The sequence below is a fragment of the Astyanax mexicanus genome, chromosome 3, assembly GCF_023375975.1.
Source record: "Astyanax mexicanus isolate ESR-SI-001 chromosome 3, AstMex3_surface, whole genome shotgun sequence".
NCBI lineage: Eukaryota > Metazoa > Chordata > Actinopteri > Characiformes > Acestrorhamphidae > Astyanax > Astyanax mexicanus.
The window spans coordinates 35,833,310-35,854,150 of record NC_064410.1 but is presented as its reverse complement, the minus strand read 5'-3'; the positions used below and the strand labels follow the sequence as shown (position 1 = coordinate 35,854,150).

The 20,841-nt window shown below is 37.0% G+C and overlaps 1 protein-coding gene and 1 long non-coding RNA gene across 5 annotated transcripts in view; one reads left to right on the top strand and one right to left on the bottom strand.

The window, feature by feature from the left end:
• Window positions 1-20,841, top strand: part of LOC111190433 (60 kDa lysophospholipase) — a 91,593-nt gene that overhangs the window by 65,812 nt on the left and 4,940 nt on the right. Inside the window, exons 1-11 of one of the 4 annotated variants that reach the window (XM_049476432.1) lie at window positions 10,212-10,335; window positions 10,460-10,555; window positions 10,754-10,892; window positions 12,842-12,986; window positions 14,232-14,357; window positions 14,802-14,897; window positions 15,061-15,187; window positions 17,373-17,503; window positions 18,989-19,168; window positions 19,908-20,018; window positions 20,770-20,817. The exons of the other annotated variants lie outside the window; for them this stretch is intronic. Coding sequence (XP_049332389.1) covers window positions 10,486-10,555; window positions 10,754-10,892; window positions 12,842-12,986; window positions 14,232-14,357; window positions 14,802-14,897; window positions 15,061-15,187; window positions 17,373-17,503; window positions 18,989-19,168; window positions 19,908-20,018; window positions 20,770-20,817 — 1,173 coding nt within the window. The 5' untranslated portion in view covers window positions 10,212-10,335; window positions 10,460-10,485. Of the gene's footprint in view, window positions 1-10,211; window positions 10,336-10,459; window positions 10,556-10,753; window positions 10,893-12,841; window positions 12,987-14,231; window positions 14,358-14,801; window positions 14,898-15,060; window positions 15,188-17,372; window positions 17,504-18,988; window positions 19,169-19,907; window positions 20,019-20,769; window positions 20,818-20,841 lie in introns of those variants that run through there. 4 annotated transcript variants of the gene reach the window in all.
• Window positions 4,964-6,298, bottom strand: LOC111194182 (uncharacterized). Its single transcript, XR_002650974.2, has 2 exons — window positions 6,253-6,298; window positions 4,964-5,092 (listed from the first exon to the last, which is right to left on the bottom strand). It is a non-coding gene; the product is annotated as an uncharacterized LOC111194182 (long non-coding RNA).

Sequence of the window (20,841 nt, the reverse complement as noted above, 5' to 3'; positions counted from 1 at the left end):
AAAGCTCTCATCACTGAACTCCATATAATTAATTGTGAGATTACTGGGACAAACTACCTGGACCTGAATTAGCTCAGTCACTTTTTAGGACGTCAATATACACTGCTCAAAAAAATAAAGGGAACACTCAAATAACATAATTTAACTCCAAGTAAATCAAACTTCTGTGAAATTAAACTGTCCACTTAGGAAGCAACACTGATTGACAATCAATTTCACCTGCTGTTGTGCAAATGGAATAGACAACAGGTGGAAATTATTGGCAATTAGCAAGACACACTCAATAAAGGAGTGGTTCTGCAGGTGGGGACCACAGACCACTTCTCAGAACCTATGCTGTCTGGCTGATGTTTTGGTCAGTTTTGAATGTTGGTGGTTCTTTCACACTCGTGGTAGCATGAGACGGACTCTACAACCCACACAAGTGGCTCAGGTAGTGCAGCTCATCCAGGATGGCACATCAATGCGAGCTGTGGCAAGAAGGTTTGCTGTGTCTGTCAGCGTAGTGTCCAGAGGCTGGAGGCGCTACCAGGAGACAGGCCAGTACACCAGGAGACGTAGAGGAGGCCATAGGAGGGCAACAACCCAGCAGCAGGACCGCTACCTCCGCCTTTGTGCAGCAAGGAACAGGAGGAGCACTGCCAGAGCCCTGCAAAATGACCTCCAGCAGGCCACAAATGTGCATGTGTCTGCACAAACGGTTAGAAACCGACTCCATGAGGATGGTATGAGGGCCCGACGTCCACAGATGGGGGTTGTGCTCACAGCCCAACACCGTGCAGGACGCTTGGCATTTGCCAGAGAACACCAGGATTGGCAAATTCGCCACTGGCGCCTTGTGCTCTTCACAGATGAAAGCAGGTTCACACTGAGCACATGACAGACGTGACAGAGTCTGGAGACGCCGTGGAGAGCGGTCTGCTGCCTGCAACATCCTTCAGCATGACCGGTTTGGCAGTGGGTCAGTAATGGTGTGGGGTGGCATTTCTTTGGAGGGCCGCACAGCCCTCCATGTGCTCACCAGAGGTAGCCTGACTGCCATTAGGTACCGAGATGAGATCCTCAGACCCCTTGTGAGACCATATGCTGGTGCGGTTGGCCCTGGGTTCCTCCTAATGCAGGACAATGCTAGACCTCATGTGGCTGGAGTGTGTCAGCAGTTCCTGCAAGATGAAGGCATTGAAGCTATGGACTGGCCCGCCCGTTCCCCAGACCTGAATCCGATTGAGCACATCTGGGACATCATGTCTCGCTCCATCCACCAATGTCACGTTGCACCACAGACTGTCCAGGAGTTGGCGGATGCTTTAGTCCAGGTCTGGGAGGAGATCCCTCAGGAGACCATCCGCCACCTCATCAGGAGCATGCCCAGGCGTTGTACGGAGGTCATACAGGCACGTGGAGGCCACACACAATACTGAGCCTCATTTTGACTTGTTTTAAGGACATTACATTAAAGTTGGATCAGCCTGTAGTGTGTTTTTTCACTTTAATTTTGTGTATGGCTCCAAATCCAAGCCTCCATTGGTTAATAAATTTGATTTCCATTGATGATTTTTGTGTGATTTTGTTGTCAGCACATTCAACTTTGTACAGAACAAAGTATTCAATGAGAATATTTCATTCATTCAGATCTAGGATGTGTTATTTGAGTGTTCCCTTTATTTTTTTGAGCAGTGTATATGCAATTTAATGTTTACATAATGGGCAAAGGAACTCCTCTTCTTCAGGTGGGTTTCCTACACAGGAATGATGGAAGCACTTGTCGCATCCATTGCAGGCAATAACGAATGAAAAAAAAAATCAAATACAGTGGTATGAAAGCTTTTGAGCACCCCTGATATTTTTCATGATTTTCTTTTATAAATCATTGGTTGTTGGGATCAGCAATTTCAGTTAAATATATCATATAGCAGACGAACACAGTGATATTTGAGAAGTAAAATTAAGTTTATTTTTTACAGAAAGTGCGTAATTATTCCTTAAACAAAAATAGGCAGATGGATACCTTTGGGCACCCTTGTTGTATTGATTTTAATATATTTAGCACTAATTATTGGAACACAAAATTAGTTTGGTAAGCTCATTGACCCTTGACCTACATACACAAGTGAATCTAATTATCAGAAAGGGTTCATGTAGCCAATTGCAAGTTTTTCCTCCTCTTTACATCTTCTCTGAAGAGTGGCAACATGGCAGCCTCAAAACACAACTATAAAATGAATTGAAAACAAAGATTTTTCATGCTTTTGGGGAAGGATGCAAAAAGCTCAGAGATTTCAGCTGTCAGTTTCCACTGTGAGAAACATAGTGAGGAAAGGGAAGACCACAGGCACAGTTTGGAGCAGAGACGAAGGATGCCGAGAACAGTCATAGTCAACCCACAGACCAGCTCCAAAGACCTACAGTTGTGGTCAAAAGTTTACATACACTTGTAAAAAAACATAATGTTATGGCTGTCTTGAGTTTTCAATAAGTTCTACAACTCTTATTTTTCTGTGATAGAGTGATCGGAACACATACATGTTTGTCACAAAAAACAGTCATAAAATTTGGTTCTTTCATAAATTTATTATGGGTCTGCTGAAAATGTCACCAAATCTGCTGGGTCAAAAATATACATACAGCAACAAAATTTGTCAATTTTGGTGATGTAGCGAGTTGTGTCAATCAAATTAGCTTCATGTCATGGCCTCTTCACTTCTTGTAAGTGATTCTGATTGACTACAGCTGTTGACTTCTCATGAGCCCATTTAAATAGGGCTCATTTGACCCAGTGATTAGACTCAGCTACAAAAGCTACAATGGGAAAGTCAAAGGAACTCAGTGTGGATCTGAAAAAGCGAATTATTGACTTGAACAAGTCAGGGAAGTCACTTGGAGCCATTTCAAAGCAGCTACAGGTCCCAAGAGCAACTGTGCAGACAATTATACGCAAGTATAAAGTGCATGGAACAGTTGTGTCACTGCCACGATCAGGAAGAAAACGCAAGCTATCACATGCTGCCGAGAGGAGATTGGTCAGGATGGTCAAGAGTCAACCAAGAATCACCAAGAAGCAGGTCTGCAAGGATTTGGAAGCTGATGGAACACAGGTGTCAGTCTCCACAGTCAAGCGTGTTTTACATCGCCATGGACTGAGAGGCTGCCGTGCAAGAAAGAAGCCCTTGCTCCAGAAAAGGCACCTTGAGACTCGGCTGAAGTTTGCTGCTGATCACATGGACAAAGATAAAACCTTCTGGAGGAAGTTCTCTGGTCAGACGAAACAAAAATTGAGCTGTTTGGCCACAACACCCAGCAATATGTTTGGAGGAGAAAAGGTGAGGCCTTTAATCCCAGGAACACCATGCCTACTGTCAAGCATGGTTGTGGTAGTATTATGCTCTGGGGATGTTTTGCTGCCAGTGGAACTGGTTCTTTGCAGAAAGTAAATGGGATAATGAAGAAGGAGGATTACCTCCAAATTCTGCAGGAAAACTTAAAACCATCAGCCCGAAGGTTGGGTCTTGGGCGCAGTTGGGTGTTCCAACAAGACAATGACCCAAAACACACATCAAAAGTGGTAAAGGAATGGCTAAACCAGGCTAGAATTAAGGTTTTAGAATGGCCTTCCCAAAGTCCTGACTTAAACCCCATTGAGAACATGTGGACAGTGCTAAAGAAACGGGTTCATGCAAGAAAACCATCACATTTAGCTGAACTGCACCAATTCTGTCAAGAAGAGTGGTCAAACATTCGACCTGAAGCTTCCCAGGAGCTTGTGGATGGCTACCAAAAGCGCCTAGTTGCCGTGAAAATGGCCAAGGGACATGTAACCAAATACTAATGTTGCTGTATGTATATTTTTGACCCAGCAGATTTGGTGACATTTTCAGCAGACCCATAATAAATTTATGAAAGAACCAAATTTTATGACTGTTTTTTGTGACAAACATATATGTGTTCCGATCACTCTATCACAGAAAAATAAGAGTTGTAGAACTTATTGAAAACTCAAGACAGCCATAACATTATGTTTTTTTACAAGTGTATGTAAACTTTTGACCACAACTGTATATCATCATCTTACTGAAGATGGAGTCACTGTGCATCTTCAAACCATTTAGCACACTTTGCACAAGTAGAGGCTGTATGAGAGAGAAATGCAGAAGAAGCCTTTTCTGTGCACACGCCACAGTCGCTTGAGGTATGCTAAAGCAGATTTGGACAGCCAGTTTAATTTTAGCATACAGTGCTGTGGGCTGATGAAACTAAAACTGAGTTATTTAAACATCAGTGACGGTGTGCATGGTGGGGAAGAGGGAAAAAAATTAACATTTGCCAGTTCCATCATACTGCGGGGCTGTATGGTGAGTGCAGGTACTGGGAATATTTTTAAAGACAACGACTCTAAAACACTAAACTCTGATCAAAATCTACTTAAGAATTCATGCAGAGGAACAAGTATGACATTCTGGAATGATCATCTCAGTTCCCAAACTTGGATATTATTGAAAATCTGTGGTGTGATTTAAAGCGGGCTGTTCATGATCAGAAACCATTAAACCTGACTGAACTGGAAATGAAGAAAAATGGTAAAATATTCCTTTAACCAGAAGCCAGACTCTCATTGAAAGCTACAGAAAGTGTTTATATTGCTAATCTGCAAAACAAGGAGCTACTAAATATGGATGTAATTTTTCTTTTGGGATGCCCAAATTTCTGCACCTGGCTTTTGTAAAGAATTATTGAACACTTTCAATAAATCATATAAACTTCATTTCATTTCTCAAATATCACTGTCTTCTCATCTGCTTTATGATATATTTTACTGAAATTGCTGATCCAAACTACCAACGACTTATAAAGAACATTTTTGAAAATGATCAGGGGTGCCCAGACTTTTTCATACTACTGTTTGTACATTATATCAGACTGTTCTGACCTTATCTTAGCAATACAAGTAGGTGACAGCCAAAGAACATAAAATAGATACTGTCATTTATTGGCAACAAAATGTTTTAAACTTCGTTTGTACCCATTTAGGAGGCAAAGCAGCTTCCAAAGCATGATGTGGAGTGGTTTCCCCAGAGTCTGCAAACATCAGACAAATCTACAAAACACAACAGAATACATTTGTATGCAAATAATTGAAACACTAAGCACTCATTTTTTTTAGCATAAATACACTTGTGTTGTCTGGTAGGATATGTCAGTAATTAAATTAGGCTGCAATGCAGACTGTTTACAGTATTCTTCTTAATGCGTCAGAACTGGTACGTGCAATTTGATACACTGATTGCTAAATAATCTATGGGTGGGTGGAAACAAATAGTCGAACCGTTGGTATTGATGGACAAACCCAATTTGACTGACAAAATCCTGAGCCGGGTACAGCCCTAATATGTTTAGAATACAGTAACTATTCTCCTGAAATCTTTTTGCCGTAGTCAGCAGTAAAATTATAAATAACACAAATAATAATAACAGTTTTATGCAAACATTTGAACATCACTGGCAACACAATTGTGCCTAAACGTTTGCACAAGATGCATGTGTATAACATGTACTTCAAATATGCTATGATTCAACATTACTTGTTAATAATTCATAATTAATTAAATGAACTTAAATAATTAATTAAACCACTGAGATAAGAGGACGCTCTACAAATCCATGAAATAGCTAATTTACCCACTGTTTATTTTTCATCCAGTCACCCAGTCTCAATGCCAGCTACTTAACATCACATAAGACACATCACCTAAACTGAGCTAAACTAGACTCAAATAACGTAACCTCACCTTGCCTCACATCACTTCACCTAAACTAACCCAAACTAAGATAAACTAGGCTTAATTAAGCTAAAGTAAGCTAAACTAGCCTAAAGTAAGCTAAACTAGGCTTAACTAAGCTAAACTAGGCTAAAGTAAGCTAAACTAGGCTTAACTAACCTAAAATAGGCTAAAGTAAGCTAAACTAGGCTTAACTAAGATAAACTAGGCTTAACTAAGCTAAAGTAAGCTAAACTAGGCTAAAGTAAGCTAAACTAGGCTTAACTAAGCTAAAGTAAGCTAAACTAGCCTAAAGTAAGCTAAATTAGGTTTAACTAAGCTAAACTTAGCTAACTTGACCCTCTCCTCTCCTAACCTAACGTAATTTCGCGCTCTGAGCCACTTCCAATCATGAACACACAACCATTTCAACAATAAACACTAGTTTTAAGAGTTTTTACGAACGTGAGGACGAGTAAACAAGTTATAGTTTACTTACGACTGTAGGAGCTGTGTTCTCCAAGCAGCTGCCACGGAGCTTCTCCAGAGGTGAAAAAAGACGCAGCTCCCACAGGCTTCAGAGCTGTGTTGTGATTGGCCGCTGTGAGCTCGATTAGCTCTGCGCTTGATTGGTCATTCTGTGTACCCCGGATGTTTCCCTGAAATTTTTCGACCTGAATTTTTTTTACCTGAATTTTTACAACCTGAATTTTTATAACCTGAATTTTTTCGACCTGAATTTTTATAACCTGAATTTTTACAACCTGAATTTTTAATCCCTGAATTATTTTTTTGCTACATGATTTTTTTTTTACTTAAAAATTTTGTACCTGAATTTTTTAAAACAGTCCTTATCTGAAATTTCAATACCTGAATTTTAAATATCTAAATATTTGAAGGTAAATTTTTCAAGAACACCAGATTACACACTCTTTATTTTCAAGAATCATGTTTTTTTGTTTCAGGTTCTGGTGACACTGATTTAACTCCATACCACTGCCCTGCCTTAGGCTCTCTCCCTCTGTAGTAGTATTAGGCTGATATTAAGATTCTTTCTTAGAGTGCCACCTAGTGGCACTAGAACACTGTAACAACTCTGAGCTCTTACTCTGAGCTCTTTCTCTGAACTTTTACTCTGAACTTGTGTTCTGAACTCTCACTCTAAAATCTTACTCTGAACTATTACTCCGAACTCTTAATCTAAGATCTTACTCTGAACTCATACTCTGAGATCTTTCTCTGAACTTTTAATCTGAACTCTTATTCTGAATTCTAACTCTGAGCTCTTTCTCTGAACTCTTACTCCAGGATCTTACTCTGAACTCTTAGGCTGCATCCAGAAACTTTTGCTACTCCTCCTCTCCTACTCCTCCTTTCCTACTCCTTCTCTCCTACCCGGAAGAAGGTGGAGGAATCGAGGAGAGGAGGAGGAGGAATGGAGGGAAAAAGCTGTAATTGGGGAAATGGGACTGCTGATCCCTTTTAGATAGGATGTTGACTACTGATGAACTGAGCCAATCACAAATCTCATTTTCAGCACATGCTGGATACTGGCCAGCCAATCACAGCTTCTGGATAGAGCTCCGCAAACAAAAATAAAAGCGAGAGATCAATAAACACAATTCGAAATTTTAGAGATCAAGCTTCAAAGTGCAGCCTGATTAGCCATTGATGAAGGTTGCATATGTAAATATGAAATCATTTTAATAGTGAAATATGATTTCACTGAATGTAATAAAACAATTATCAAATATTAATAAATAATAAATATAATAATAAATATTATATTTTGCATACATGTTGAAGTGAAAAAAACATTAGATTAAACAGGATCAATGGAACATTACTATCACACAGCTAAATATTCAGATATTCCAATAAAATCCTGCTTACTCCCAGCCGCATTTTGGACGCATTTCTCTGGCCATTGATAGATATATATATCGTGTTACAAATATGGGATCATTTTTACTGACCATACAGCTTATCTAAACTTAACATTATATTACTGCTTTACTGGCTGTTTAATTAGAAAATCCTTAAAAGTCTTCCGGAGTAGGATGCACTGATGTATCCTCTATTGGAAGCCCCCTACAGGAGGATTTTAAGCGGCTTCTTTCGGCTCCTATGGTGTTCGGACAGGCGGCAAGATGGCGTCACGAAATCAGTTTCCGGGTCATGGAGGAGAGGAGGAGGATCGGTAGGAAAAAGGAGACACTTTTAGGGTTTCTGGACGCAGCCTTACTCTGAACTCTTACTCTAAGATCTTACTCTTAATCTGACCTCTTAATCTGAGCTCTTTCTCTGAACTCTTAATCTGAGCTCTTAATCTGAGCTCTTACTCTGAACTCTTACTCTGAACTCTTACTCTGGGCTCTTACTCTGGGCTCTTACTCTGGGCTCTTACTCTGAACTCTTACTCTGACCTCTTACACTGAGCTCTTACACTGAGCTCTTACACTGAGCTCTTACTCTGAGCTCTTATTCTGAGCCAGATGTGATTGCTCTAAGACGGCAAGGGAAGCTCGGCTTCCCCTAAAATGTAAAAAAAATAAGATATTAAATATATACTGTTGTGTGTACATGTCACTGATTAAATATGCGCTACAACGAGCTGAACTTAGTTCAGAATCAGTTTGTTATCACTGGTAATGCCGCGGCTTTCCTCTCACTCATTCCCACCGCCTCTCGCTGCTGCTTTAAACAGTGCGGACGCTGAGCGTCCACAGAGTTCAATAGCGGAGTAAAGCATGCAGTGAAACAAGACGAGTCATTGGATAAAGGCTGGGCTTTGTCCCGCCAGTCGGACGCTCAGCATCTCTGGGGGTCTATGGGGCACTGGGCTGGCCTCGGCTGGTCCGGACGCTCAGCTTCTGCATGATGGTTGGATGATCTGTCTGAGGCTGAATTGCTTTTTGATTGACGGCGAAATGAGCGCATCAGTGATCTTTTGGTGTAAAGAGAATTTTACTTTCATTCTGTTCTGAGTTCAACCAGTGACTTTCCTAATCCTCTTAGCGGCATTTTATTTGTTAAAGACGACTAGCGACAAATCGAGTTTCTATTTCTGGAGTTTTTTGTTGCTGCTTGTGTTTGGAGACTGACTTCTATCACTCTTTCTGACTTCTATCATTCTTAAAAGGTAGAAAATGTGCTTTTAGTTAAGTGTAGCCGGAAAATAGAATGGCTATATGAAATGAAATAAAATTGTACTACAAGTACCAGTATTGGGGTCTTGGCAACTGAAAAACACAGTAAAATAATCCAGTTTCTGCTATATATATTCTGCTAAATAGGAACTGTTGTTTTGCTGAACCTTGTTTGAAAAAAGGAAGTGTGAAAAAGAGTCTTCTTTTCTTTGGAAGAAAAAAAATAATGATCATTCCAGGGCATACATTGTTTTCCACATGAACCTGTGGAATGTGTTCAAGAGAAATGACACTGAACAACAAATACATATTGAAAAAGCAAAAAGTGTGTGAGAGATTCAGATTTAAAATAATATCTGTCATCAAAATGACATAAGGTGTAAAACATTATCATACTGTTTTAAAATTGACAGGAACATATGCTGAAGATAAGCAGGAGTGAGTTAATAGTGCTAATTAAAAATAATTTAAATAGAGGACAAATTAAACTGATAGAGTGAGTTATTACAAAGATGTTCACTGAGATTACAGTCTGTTTATGTACTAAGTTGTCTGTAACTTAGTAAAAAAAGATTTCAGTTTGGTAAAAAATCATATTGAGTTGATCTTTAGATGAATGATCTTTTTCATGGGCAAATGCTTTTCCCATACACTTAATCATAAAACAGAAATTTGACTCAATTTCATAAAATCGTAATGTTACTCTGAGCCCTTTCTTTGAACTCTTACTCTGACCTCTTACTCTGAATTCTTACTCTGAACTTTTACTCTGAGCTCTTGCTGTTTCTGTGATCTCTTACTGTGATCTCTTTCTGCGATCTCTTACTGTGATTTCTTACAGTGATTTATTTATGTGATCTCTTCATGTGATTTATTTTTGTGATCTCATACTGTGATCTCATACTGTGATCTCATACTGTGATCTCTTTCTGCGATCTCTTTCTGTGATTTCTTACAGTGATATATTTATTTGATCTCTTTCTGTGATTTATTTTTTTGATCTCTTTCTGTGATCTCATACTGTGATCTTTTTCTGTGATCTATTATTGTGATCTCTTTATGTGATCCCTATTGTGACCACTTACTGTGATTTCTTTCTGTGCTCCTTACTGTGATCTCTTTCTGTGATCTCTTATTGTGATCTATTTCTGTTATCTCTTTTTGGTGATCTCTTTCAGTGCTCTCTTATTGTGACCTCTTACTGTGATCTCTTTCTGTGATCTCTTTCTGTGATCTTTTACTGTGATCACAAACTGATCTGTCCCTAGAACCCTTCCGGCTTCAGTTTGGTCTTGTCACTGTAGTGTCATTGTAGTGTATGAGGAAACATGAGACTTTTTTTAGTAGGAGGAGCCAAATCACTCTTTATTAACACTCTGACTGTATCTAAAGCACCACTTTATTCTGTGATAAACCTACATCACAGGCATTGGGTAAGTAAAATACTTCATATTTCTCTCTTATTTAAGCCTTTAACTTTCTTTTCAACGTCTTAATCAATTTAATTTCTTTACTACAAAGTTTCATTGTTAATGTTGTTACTATTGTTATTATTAGATTTAAATTAACTGTGCAGTGCAGTCATGGCTTTAGAAAGAAAGGTGTATGTGCTCTACACCGGAGGAACATTTGGCATGAAAAAAGACAAGGATGGTAAGTTTGCAGATTATTAATGCACTGCATTTTTCATTTTCTTTGGAGTTTCTTGGAATATGTGTCTTTGTTTTTGCACAGGTCATAGTGTGTGTGTGTGTGTACACATTTGGATATGTTTGAGAGTGTTCATAAAAAATATTTTCTCATATGAATTCAAAATAATAAAAAAATACATTTGATCTTTTTCATATACAGGTAAACTTGTTCCACAGCCTCTGGAAACAATCGAAAGGTTCTTCATACATCACACTGTCCTTTATGAGAGGAAACCTGAAGAAACTGAGGAAGATGTCATAAAACGCATCCGCACCCCAAACGGCTTCAACATACTATAGTGAGTTCACACTTCTGCACATTCTAGCTGTTTTTATGCTGAATATATACTAAAGCGTACATCTTGTTTTATTAATATATGTTTAATGTAATAAAGAACGGAAAATTGTGTTTAAAACGTTTTTGAGGTTTTTAATGTTGTTTAATTAAAGAGGAGAAATAGAACAAAATGTTAAAAATATAAAGTGTATATAGAACTGAATATGAAATAGAATCTGAGACATTGCACTGAAAGAATTGTGTATTTACTGAATTGCAGTTGCTTACAGGGAGTCAATATAGATATATAAAATATAGAGTATAATATAATATAATAGAGTATAAAATATCTAAGAAATAATCGCTAGTGAACAGGGTGGCTGGGGCTCTATAAACATGTCATCGAGGTAAGTGTGTGTTTAGTGCAATGTTGTACTGTGTAACTGTAGGTGTTGTGGTGTATATACAGTACCAGCCAAAAGTTTGGACACATCTTAAATTCAGTGCCTTTTCATTTTATTTTAAAATGATCTGCATTGTAGATTAATACTACAAAACATATGGAATTATTTAGTAAACAAAAACAGAATATGTTTTATACTTTAGATTCTTAAAAGTAGCACCTCTGGTTTAGATGACAGTTTTGCACATCTCTGCTGGATTTTCTCAGTCAGCTTTATGAGGTGAAGTCACCTGGAATTCAGGGTTCCAGTTAACAGCTGTGCTGAACTCATCAAGAGTTAATTATTGGAATTTCTTGTCTCTTAGTGTGTTTGAGAGCATCAGTTGTAAAGAAGTGGTAGAGTTGGTATACAGTGAATAGCTCTATTTGAGTAATGTTCTAATCCAGATCATAGCAAGAACTGGTTAGTTTAACACTTTTAAGTTGCTACGTGATTCCTAATGTAGAATCATAGTCTGAACCACTTCAGTATTCATTTACTATGTAGGAAAATAAGGCGTGTCCAAACTATCAAATGGTACCACAGATCAGCTCCTCATCATCCATCTTACTCTCCACTACAGTTTACATCCAAGCCATTAGTGGCGCTATTATACTTTTGAATATATAAAACCTATGTGGATGTATAAAAGACTTTGTACATTTTAATTTAAAAGCCGTTTAACCAGTGGTAGGATGGTCCCCCTTAAATGTGAGTCTTGGTCCTCCCAAGGTTTCTTCCTCCTCCTGCAGCTCTGAGGGAGTTTTTCCTTGCCTCCACGCTCTCTGGGGGTTCTGTATTCTGTATTTTCTATGTTTAATGTTTTTGCCTTATTCCTTGTCCTGCAATCATGTGTCTGTAAAGCTGCTTTGTGCCAACACCAGTTGTAAAAAGCGCTATGCAAATAAATTTGATTTGATTTTATATTAATATATTACACAGGTCTAAAATATAACAAAGTGGTCTCACTGTACATGTCCATTGGCACTTTTCTTCAATGCATATCGCCGTGCCGGATATCTTAGCTCAGTGCGTGTGGGCGTGTCCATGACATTCAAATTCAAATAAAACTACTGTTGTAGTCAATTATAAGTTTAAGAGGGAAAAAAATGTATCAACCTGACTGTAATGTTTAATTCTGTAAATCCTTATTCCGCCATGTTTAGCTTCTTTTCTGTGGTTGATTTATAGAACTATAGATTACGGTAAGGTTGATTAAAGATTACAAATCTTAAATTCATGATTGCCTACATCTGTTGCTTCATTTGAATAAAAAACATCATGGACACGCCCACACATGCCGAGCCGAGAGATATGTCACAGTGAAGTGTCAATAGACCTGTACTGTCACTGGTGACTGCAGCAGAGAGATGGATGGATGGATGGATGGATGGATTACCCAGAATAGAACTAGAGCTGCTTTTTTATAGTAATGTACAAACGTTCTGGTGTGTGTGTAAAGTGTTTTTACTTTATCGTATTTCAGGTTTCTGAAATGTGCACATTTATTTTCTTCACTGTTTTTCAGTCACCAGTTGGCTGATGATTACCCCACACCTCCCCCAGAAGGAAAACAGTACAAAATCCTTTATAAGTTTGAAAGCATGCCGACGCCGATTGACTCCTCAAATGTGACCCCTAAAGACTGGAGTGACATGGCTGAAAAGATTCAGGTAAATATTCCGCCAAATCGGTGCTTTTTCTATCCCCAGGAAATAACATGTATAAATGTGCACACAAAACTTTAAAACTTTAAAATACATTTTATTATTAAGAATAGTGCCTTGTACATAGATGTGATTGCAAAAGTAAGATATGTAATTAAAAACATTAATAAAAACTACTTATAACACTATAAAATATATACTAAAATATATCATTTGTCACCTGTCCCCCACTTTCTAACTATAAAATATACCATGAAATATAATTATTAAAATCCTTCAGAGATGTAATTTTTTGCATTGTTGTGTAACTCCAAACCCCATCTAGGATTTAAGTCAAAATACACTTTTAGTTATGTCCCTGGGTTTCATTCAGTCCTGTTATCATTACACATTACCCCATCTGGAACATTCTACAAGTCACATCTACAGCAGGAAGTCACATCTACAACAGGAAGTCACATCTACAACAGGAAGTTACATCAGCTGTTTTTTCTGAAGATCATGGGGAGACCAAAATTAAGTTCCCTCGTTATTTTTTCTCTATATTTGATCTTATTGTAACGATGACTGAGGAGCTCAACGCTGCCCTCAACGCTGCCCTGTTACCTAAATTAATTCTTAAATCTGATTTATTTATTTTTATACAAATTTTGCTAATTCTATGCTAAAAACTCAGTCCTGTTACTGATAACATAAAAAGTAACAGGAATTAGAGCCAGTAACAGGAGAGAGTTCCAGTAACAGGATTGAGTATTGTCCCCTGTTTTTTTTTTATTATTAATGTGAATATTAGTTTTATTTTTTCCAATTCTGTTCGGATCTTCATTTATCCATTTGTTTAATGAATTACATGAAAATAAAATGTATCAATTTCAGGTTTGGGACTTCATGAAAATATAAAAATGGCTTTGCATATTTTAGAAAAATACATTGTGCACTATATACACAGATTTTTTTTTATTATTTTAACATGCAGTCAGTTTTCTTGAGAGAAAATCAAAGGAATAAGTGGGCTTGCTATTAAACATGATTTTTAAATGTCACATGAGTTTTGTAAACATCCTCAGTAAACCCTTGTAAAAAAAATAAGTTTAATTTAGAAGAGTTACAACAAGCAAATGGCACATATTCAGTGGAATGGCTCAAATGAATTGTTCATCTTTTTCTCCTACAAACACTTTACTGTAGCTAAACGCTTAAATGTCTCTCACTCTCTCTTTTTTTATTATTTCTTTATTCTCCACTTTACAGAACAACATGGAAGCGTATAATGGATTTGTTGTTATCCACGGCACAGACACAATGGCCTACACCTCCTCCGCTCTGTCCTTCATTTTGGGGGAGATTAAGAAGCCTGTGATTGTTACTGGAGCACAGGTCTGATTTACCTGCCCATTATTCACCTTTTGCAATGTTTTGTGTCTATTTATAAGTTTAAACATTATTTCGTACAAGAAGTATACACATAATTCCTGTTTTTTATTAATTAAAAAAAAAAAAAAATATATATATATATATATATATATATATATATATATATATATATATATATATATATATACCTATCTACCAACCTGTCAGTAAACCTGCTCTATTTTAAAAGTAATTCCATAAATATATATATATAATTAAATAGTGAATTACATAATGCTACACATGTATGCTTCATTTTGTGTATTTAACTTTAGAGTTAGACATGACTATTTCTATTTGTGTCATAAAATAAATATATCCTATATACTGAAGGATAAAGCAAAATTCCCTTTTTTAGACAAATATGTTTTACATCAGGATTTTCTTTTCTGCTGTCTAACTCTCTAGATGCCCATCTTCCATCCTCGCACTGATGGTGTGGATAATTTTGTTGGTTCGATGCTGATGGCCGCATACTTTTGTGACACACCGAGTCTGCAGCAGGTAAGCTGAAGGACAATTAAGATTTTTCTGTTTCCTTACTTTACATTTTTGTTAAAATTCATACATAATATTTGCTAATAATACATACATATGTATACTTTATGTACCAACAATTAATAATTAGATATGGTATAGTTTTGACTATTTGTTTTTTCTTTCACAGGTGATGCTTTATGATATGAACAAACTGTTTCAAGGGAACCGAGTGGAGAAGTTTGACTGTGATTCTTTTAGTGTGTTTGACAGTCCTGATGTGTATCCTCTGGCTAGTCTGGAAACCACAATCAAGTGTAAGTGTTTCTTGGCTTTACTGTTTAATGTTAATGGTCGATTAAGAAAAGAAAATCAGTTGCCTTATGACATCAAATCCTTTCTATATACCTAGAAAGTGAAGAAACAGGACAGGTTGATTCCAGGCAGGTGTCCAGTTACCAGCCTAACCTCCTCTGCTTATTGAAAAAATAATAATTATAATCATAAAAAAACTGCCCATCAGTTTGAGTGATCTGACTCAGTTTGCCTCAGGTAGGAGATGAGGAACAGTCCCTCAGTCTGTGGTTAGACTCCTCCACTAGAGGGAGGCAAAGAATGTGCTTTCAGTGATCAGAAGTGATCAGATACACATGAGAATGAGACTGACTCTGTAAGCACCTGCTATTAAGTCCGGCACTGATAAAGAACTTTTAACTTGCCATCCATCTAAATCCGGTACCAGTCAAAAGTTTGGGCACACCAATTCATTTAATGGTTTTATTTTATTCCTACACTGTAATTGAACGCTGGCTGAGGAGGGGGGAATCGTGGCGTAGTGCCCTACTCTGACACAAGTTGGGGCCTGATGACCCCCGGCTGGGTCACCTGGGTGACCCGAAACACCCCGTGACCCTGGTTACATCACTGAAGATGTGTCCCGGGTGCACCACAAGGTGTATCTCAGTACTCTGTGAATGTCTGAGTACTTGGCAGTTGAGGTAATGTACAACGAACATAGTTTACTGTGCTTCTGGATCCTTGTCGAGCCAATAATGTGTCGAGCCAGATGGTAGCGGTTGCTGTGTTCTGCTCACGCAAAGTTAAATAGCCAATTATTCTGTTTTATTGTGTTCAGGTAGTGTGCTGTGTATTTTATGTAAACAATTCTGTATTTTATGTAAAAAAGAATATACCTGAAAATCACAGTAAAAACATCTGTTTCAATTATTCTTCTGGAAAAGCACAATCAAAATCTGTATATTTAAATGTCCTCTGTTTTTTAACTCAACTGTACTATTTTTTAAGTGGTTTGAATGGTAATTTATGGTGGTACAGTGTGAAAACACACTCACTGATGTATAAACACAGCCTTGGGTGTAAAAATACAGACCAGTAGTTTTATATTTTTTACATTTTGCTTTAAATGACACATTTTAAAAGCAAATTGAACACAGATATAATCTTCAGTTTCACTGTTTAATTAAGTTTCTGGGCTGCTTTACCCTAAATTATTATTTATTTAAACACTTATGTTCACAAGCATTTATTCCCCAGTTTTGGCTGGAGTGTATTGTGGCGGTGCAGGAGTGTTTTTTGTGTTTTTATGGGTGTTGTGGTCTCTTTTATAAAGGTACACGTCCACAGGCACTTTTTTTTTAAGTCATGTCGGTGGGCGTGTCTGTGACTTTTTTTTATTCAAATGAATCAACAGAAGAACTCAATTATAAGTTTTGTAATGTTTTTAAATTTTAATCAACCTCACTGTAATCTGTAGTTCTGTAAATCCATATTCCGCCTTTTAGCTCTTATGAATGTTTTCGCTAGAGCAGGGATTTCTCTCCATTGAAATGAATGGGATGTAATGCAGTTGTCTATGGGGCGTGGCTATGTTAAGATGTTAAGATGTTCAGTTTAGAGGGCAGTAATGTAGTTTCATATCAGTTATATCCAAACTTATATTCAAACTGAGGCTCTATAAATGGTTTCACTGTCCAAGCACTTTACAGTGCTCTTAAGCAGTAAACCTGTTTTTGAGAATTAAAATAAGTGAAAAATGTCATGTAATTATAGGACAGTTTCTTGTAAAATGATAGTAATAGTTGTTAACAGTTGTGACAGTATTTTTCTGTTTTTACAGACATATTCTTGCGCCCGCTGCTGCAAGAAAAGTACATTTTTTTTACACTTTATTTTTTACAGTTTGGTGAAAGGAATTGAGCCCAGACTAATGAGTATTTTATTTGTTCTTAAGAGTACTTGGTATTCTTTCATTTTCTCTGTAGGTCGGAATACTTGGAAGTTTGGACAATGTACCATGAACCAAGTGTAGTTGAGCCAGTATTAGATTTTTGTGGTTGTGCTTGTTGTTGTTAGTTGGGTGAATAATAGATGCATAACTCCAGCTGTTAAGTGCAGGATTTATCAACTTCCTTTTTATATTACTAGTGCTTCTTTTTTTCACACTTTACATGTAAAACCAAAATAATAAATTTTTATTCTCAGTGATTACTTCAAAAATTGAACTGAAAAAAGTGGACCCCAAAACCACCTGCACTGTGAAGAAAATGTTCACATTGGATGGCATCCCACAGGTGAAGATCCTGAGATTTTTCCCTGGGATAACAGAAGATTATGTAAGTCAAAATTATTTTATTTCATTTTTCAGTACTGTCCAGGGCTTATATTATGTCCGTATCACAGGCCATGGGATTCCCAAAGACAAAGAAATTTAGGACATCCATATTCTTTATATTAGACCACTCCCTGAAAGACTTGGTCATCATTATACCCTAAAAACACTATTTAATCCTTTCCAATACAGACATCCCAAGTTGCAAAAGTTGCAACTTGGGATCCAAAAAAAAATTCACACACACACCAAAGGATTACGAAATTTTACTTTTATATTAATTACTTTTACTTTTTTTTAAATTAAATTTAGAGTATTCAGAGGTGAAATGAGTTTTAACTTTTTTTCTTTTTGGAAGGTCCTGCCTTTCCTTTTTTTTTGGAAAAAAAATATTTATATTTGACAAAAATTGACAGTTACAATTTTACAAAAAATTGCTCAACATCAAAAACATTTCATATCATATTACAATAATTATTAATATTGCCTCCGCCATGATCTGCTTTCTCTCATTCGCTGAACAAATCCAGTCCAGGAGGGGGGAAAAACACTGCCCGCCCACACTAAAAACTGATTGGTTGTCTCACAGACTCTTTGCAGAGAACAGGCCAATCAGAACCCTCTCTGTTTTCTCTCTCTCCTTCCCACACGCGATTAGAGAAAAAAAGTCTGTGGCCTGTGTGCGCGTTTGGGGCGCTTGTTCTGAATTCTGGGAGATTATATGTGACTGGCGGGCATCAGGGAGCCACTGCCAAAATGCGTGAGACTCCCGCAGCTGGGAGACTTGGTTTGTCTGCCAATAGTACATTCACTTCTTAATATGCTTAAAATGTTTTGTTAAAGCAATTAGAAGAATTATCATGAGGTGATAAATTATTATTGTATTTTTCACACTATAAGGCACACTTAAAACACTGTAATTTTCCCAAAAATCATCAGTGTGCCCTATAATCCAGTGCTCATTATGTATGAATTCTACCAGTCAGGTATCAAGGAGCAGTAAAGCTACTCTGTTGCAGTACAGCATTATACAGGAATTTCAGTTTAGTTCTCCAACAATGTTAGCATGAAGCGCTAAGCGCTAGCAATATAGCAATTCAGCTGTTCAAAGGTGAGTATTACTGGCCTGTAGTCTGCTGCTAACCCCAGCTAGCACTACTGGAGCAGTATTAGCATTACCTGCTAAACACTAGCCATTCGGCCATTCAGATAAAAAAAAAAAGCAGTTGCAGATTAAAAACAGCTTAAAAAGACAAAGAAATGTTCACTTATCTTCTCCATCCAGCGCAGCCCCATCTTGAAGGTCTACACTACACAGAGATTAGGTTAAAAACTCTGCAGTGTTTGATAAAATATTATACAGTATGTACACTCTAGACTACATTAGTAGATCTAGCTTGCATTGTTCTTGTTGTGCAGTTGTTCTTTAGATGTATTTACCTGATACCTGATTTACCTGCTATTTTTACTTAATTTTTGTGTTCTGTAGGTTAGTTGTGTTCTGAATGGAGCTGCTGGAGTCATCCTGGAAACTTATGGCACTGGAAATATTCCAGAACGTGATTGGCTCTTGAAGCTCCTGATGGATGCAGATAAGAGGAAGGTTCTGATGTTGAACTGTACTCAGGTGTACCGGGGCACTGTCTTACCCATCTATGGTTCCTCTGGGGTAGGTGTTATCATAGTCATACAAAGCAAATGATGTAGGCTCTTGGTTTTATTAGGTTTATTACTGTCCTTTTGCTGTATTATTGAAAAAAAATAATGTAAGGTAATGTAATATCTTTAAAAAGATCTCTTTTTAAAGGTGCGACGAGAACGGGTAGTTTGATTGGGTTTATATAGAGTGCTGCACAGGTGTGGCTGGTTGCCACTGATCAACACTGTGGATTCTGGGAATTGGAGTTTTGGGACACAACTCCACTTATATTTCCCCTCTGATCTCAGTAACGGGGAGTTTTCCCAATGTAGCGAAGTAAATTACTTGTGTCAAAATGTACTTGAGTAAAAGTAAAATTACCTTTTTTTAAACGCTACCTTAAAAATTACAAATCATTCATAAAATATACTTAATTACAGTAACGTGAGTAAATGTAATTCTGTAATTCGCCAGCATGTGTTATATTATGTTCAGTTCTGTCAGCAGCTCACCTGATTTACCACATTTACCAGTAATTTAGCAAACCATTGTTGATTAATATGAAGAGAACTAGAAATTAAACTCTATTAAACTCAGATAAGGAGGGGAGATTAGGAAATGTTTTAAGGAAAACAGGGTTGTAAAAGTGTAAAAAAAAAATGTTGGACTTTTTTTTAGAGATAAGCGATATGAAAACTGCTCTGCCATTAACCTGTTTAGTGGTTAATTGCTCGGTGATCACTGTGCTCTTGCTTCATTTTTATTCCAGATACTACAAAAAGCAAACGTTATTCCTGGCTATGACATCACTCCTGAAGCGGCAACTACCAAAATGGTCTGGGTGCTGAATTCAGAACTCGATCACCAGAAAAGACGTGAGGTGTGTTAAATCAATGTAATTACTCCGTAATTACCCTGGTGAAAAAAGTATATTAAATTTTACTACGCATTATTATACTATAGCGTACTAAAATGTTCTTGTAGCCACATTATTATTCAGTATATTTAAAGAGTGCTAAAATGCAACAACTTTTTTGTACTTATTTTACTTTAATTGAATAAAAATAGTACAGAAGTCTTGCTTAAATTGTGCTAAGTGTACTTAACTGTACTAAAATTTAACTATTTTAAATATACGTAAGTAACATTTAAACATACATAAACTACTTCATGTATGTAACCCCATATTTTAAATATGCTTACAGTAAAAGTATAATACATTTAATGAGTATTACAACTGTATCACTATCATACACCAGGTATATAAGAAATGTACTAAGAATTGATGTTAAATAAATGTGATCTATTTACAATTCAGTACAAATGTACATGCTTCTTGTTCCTGTCTTTTGTAAGTAGCACACCCCTAGTATACTTTGTTGGCTATAAAAATATATTTTAATATACTGAACTACAATTTTTAATATATATTATTATGTACCTTTATTATATTTTAGGTAAGTACATAAATCTGTTTACAGCATAATTAGACATTTCACAATATGTTTTAAGTACATTTAAGTATATTTGTATTTCACCAGGGTAGTCTGAGGAATTATTAAAATTCAGTCTCAGCCACAGGAGTACACTGTAGCACAGAAGCTTTAGCTTTGTTATGTTGTGTGTCACAGATACTGGAACACAGTGTGTATGGAGAGTCCAGGGCTCCTCCAATGAAGGTACGTTTGAAGCATGTTCAGTAG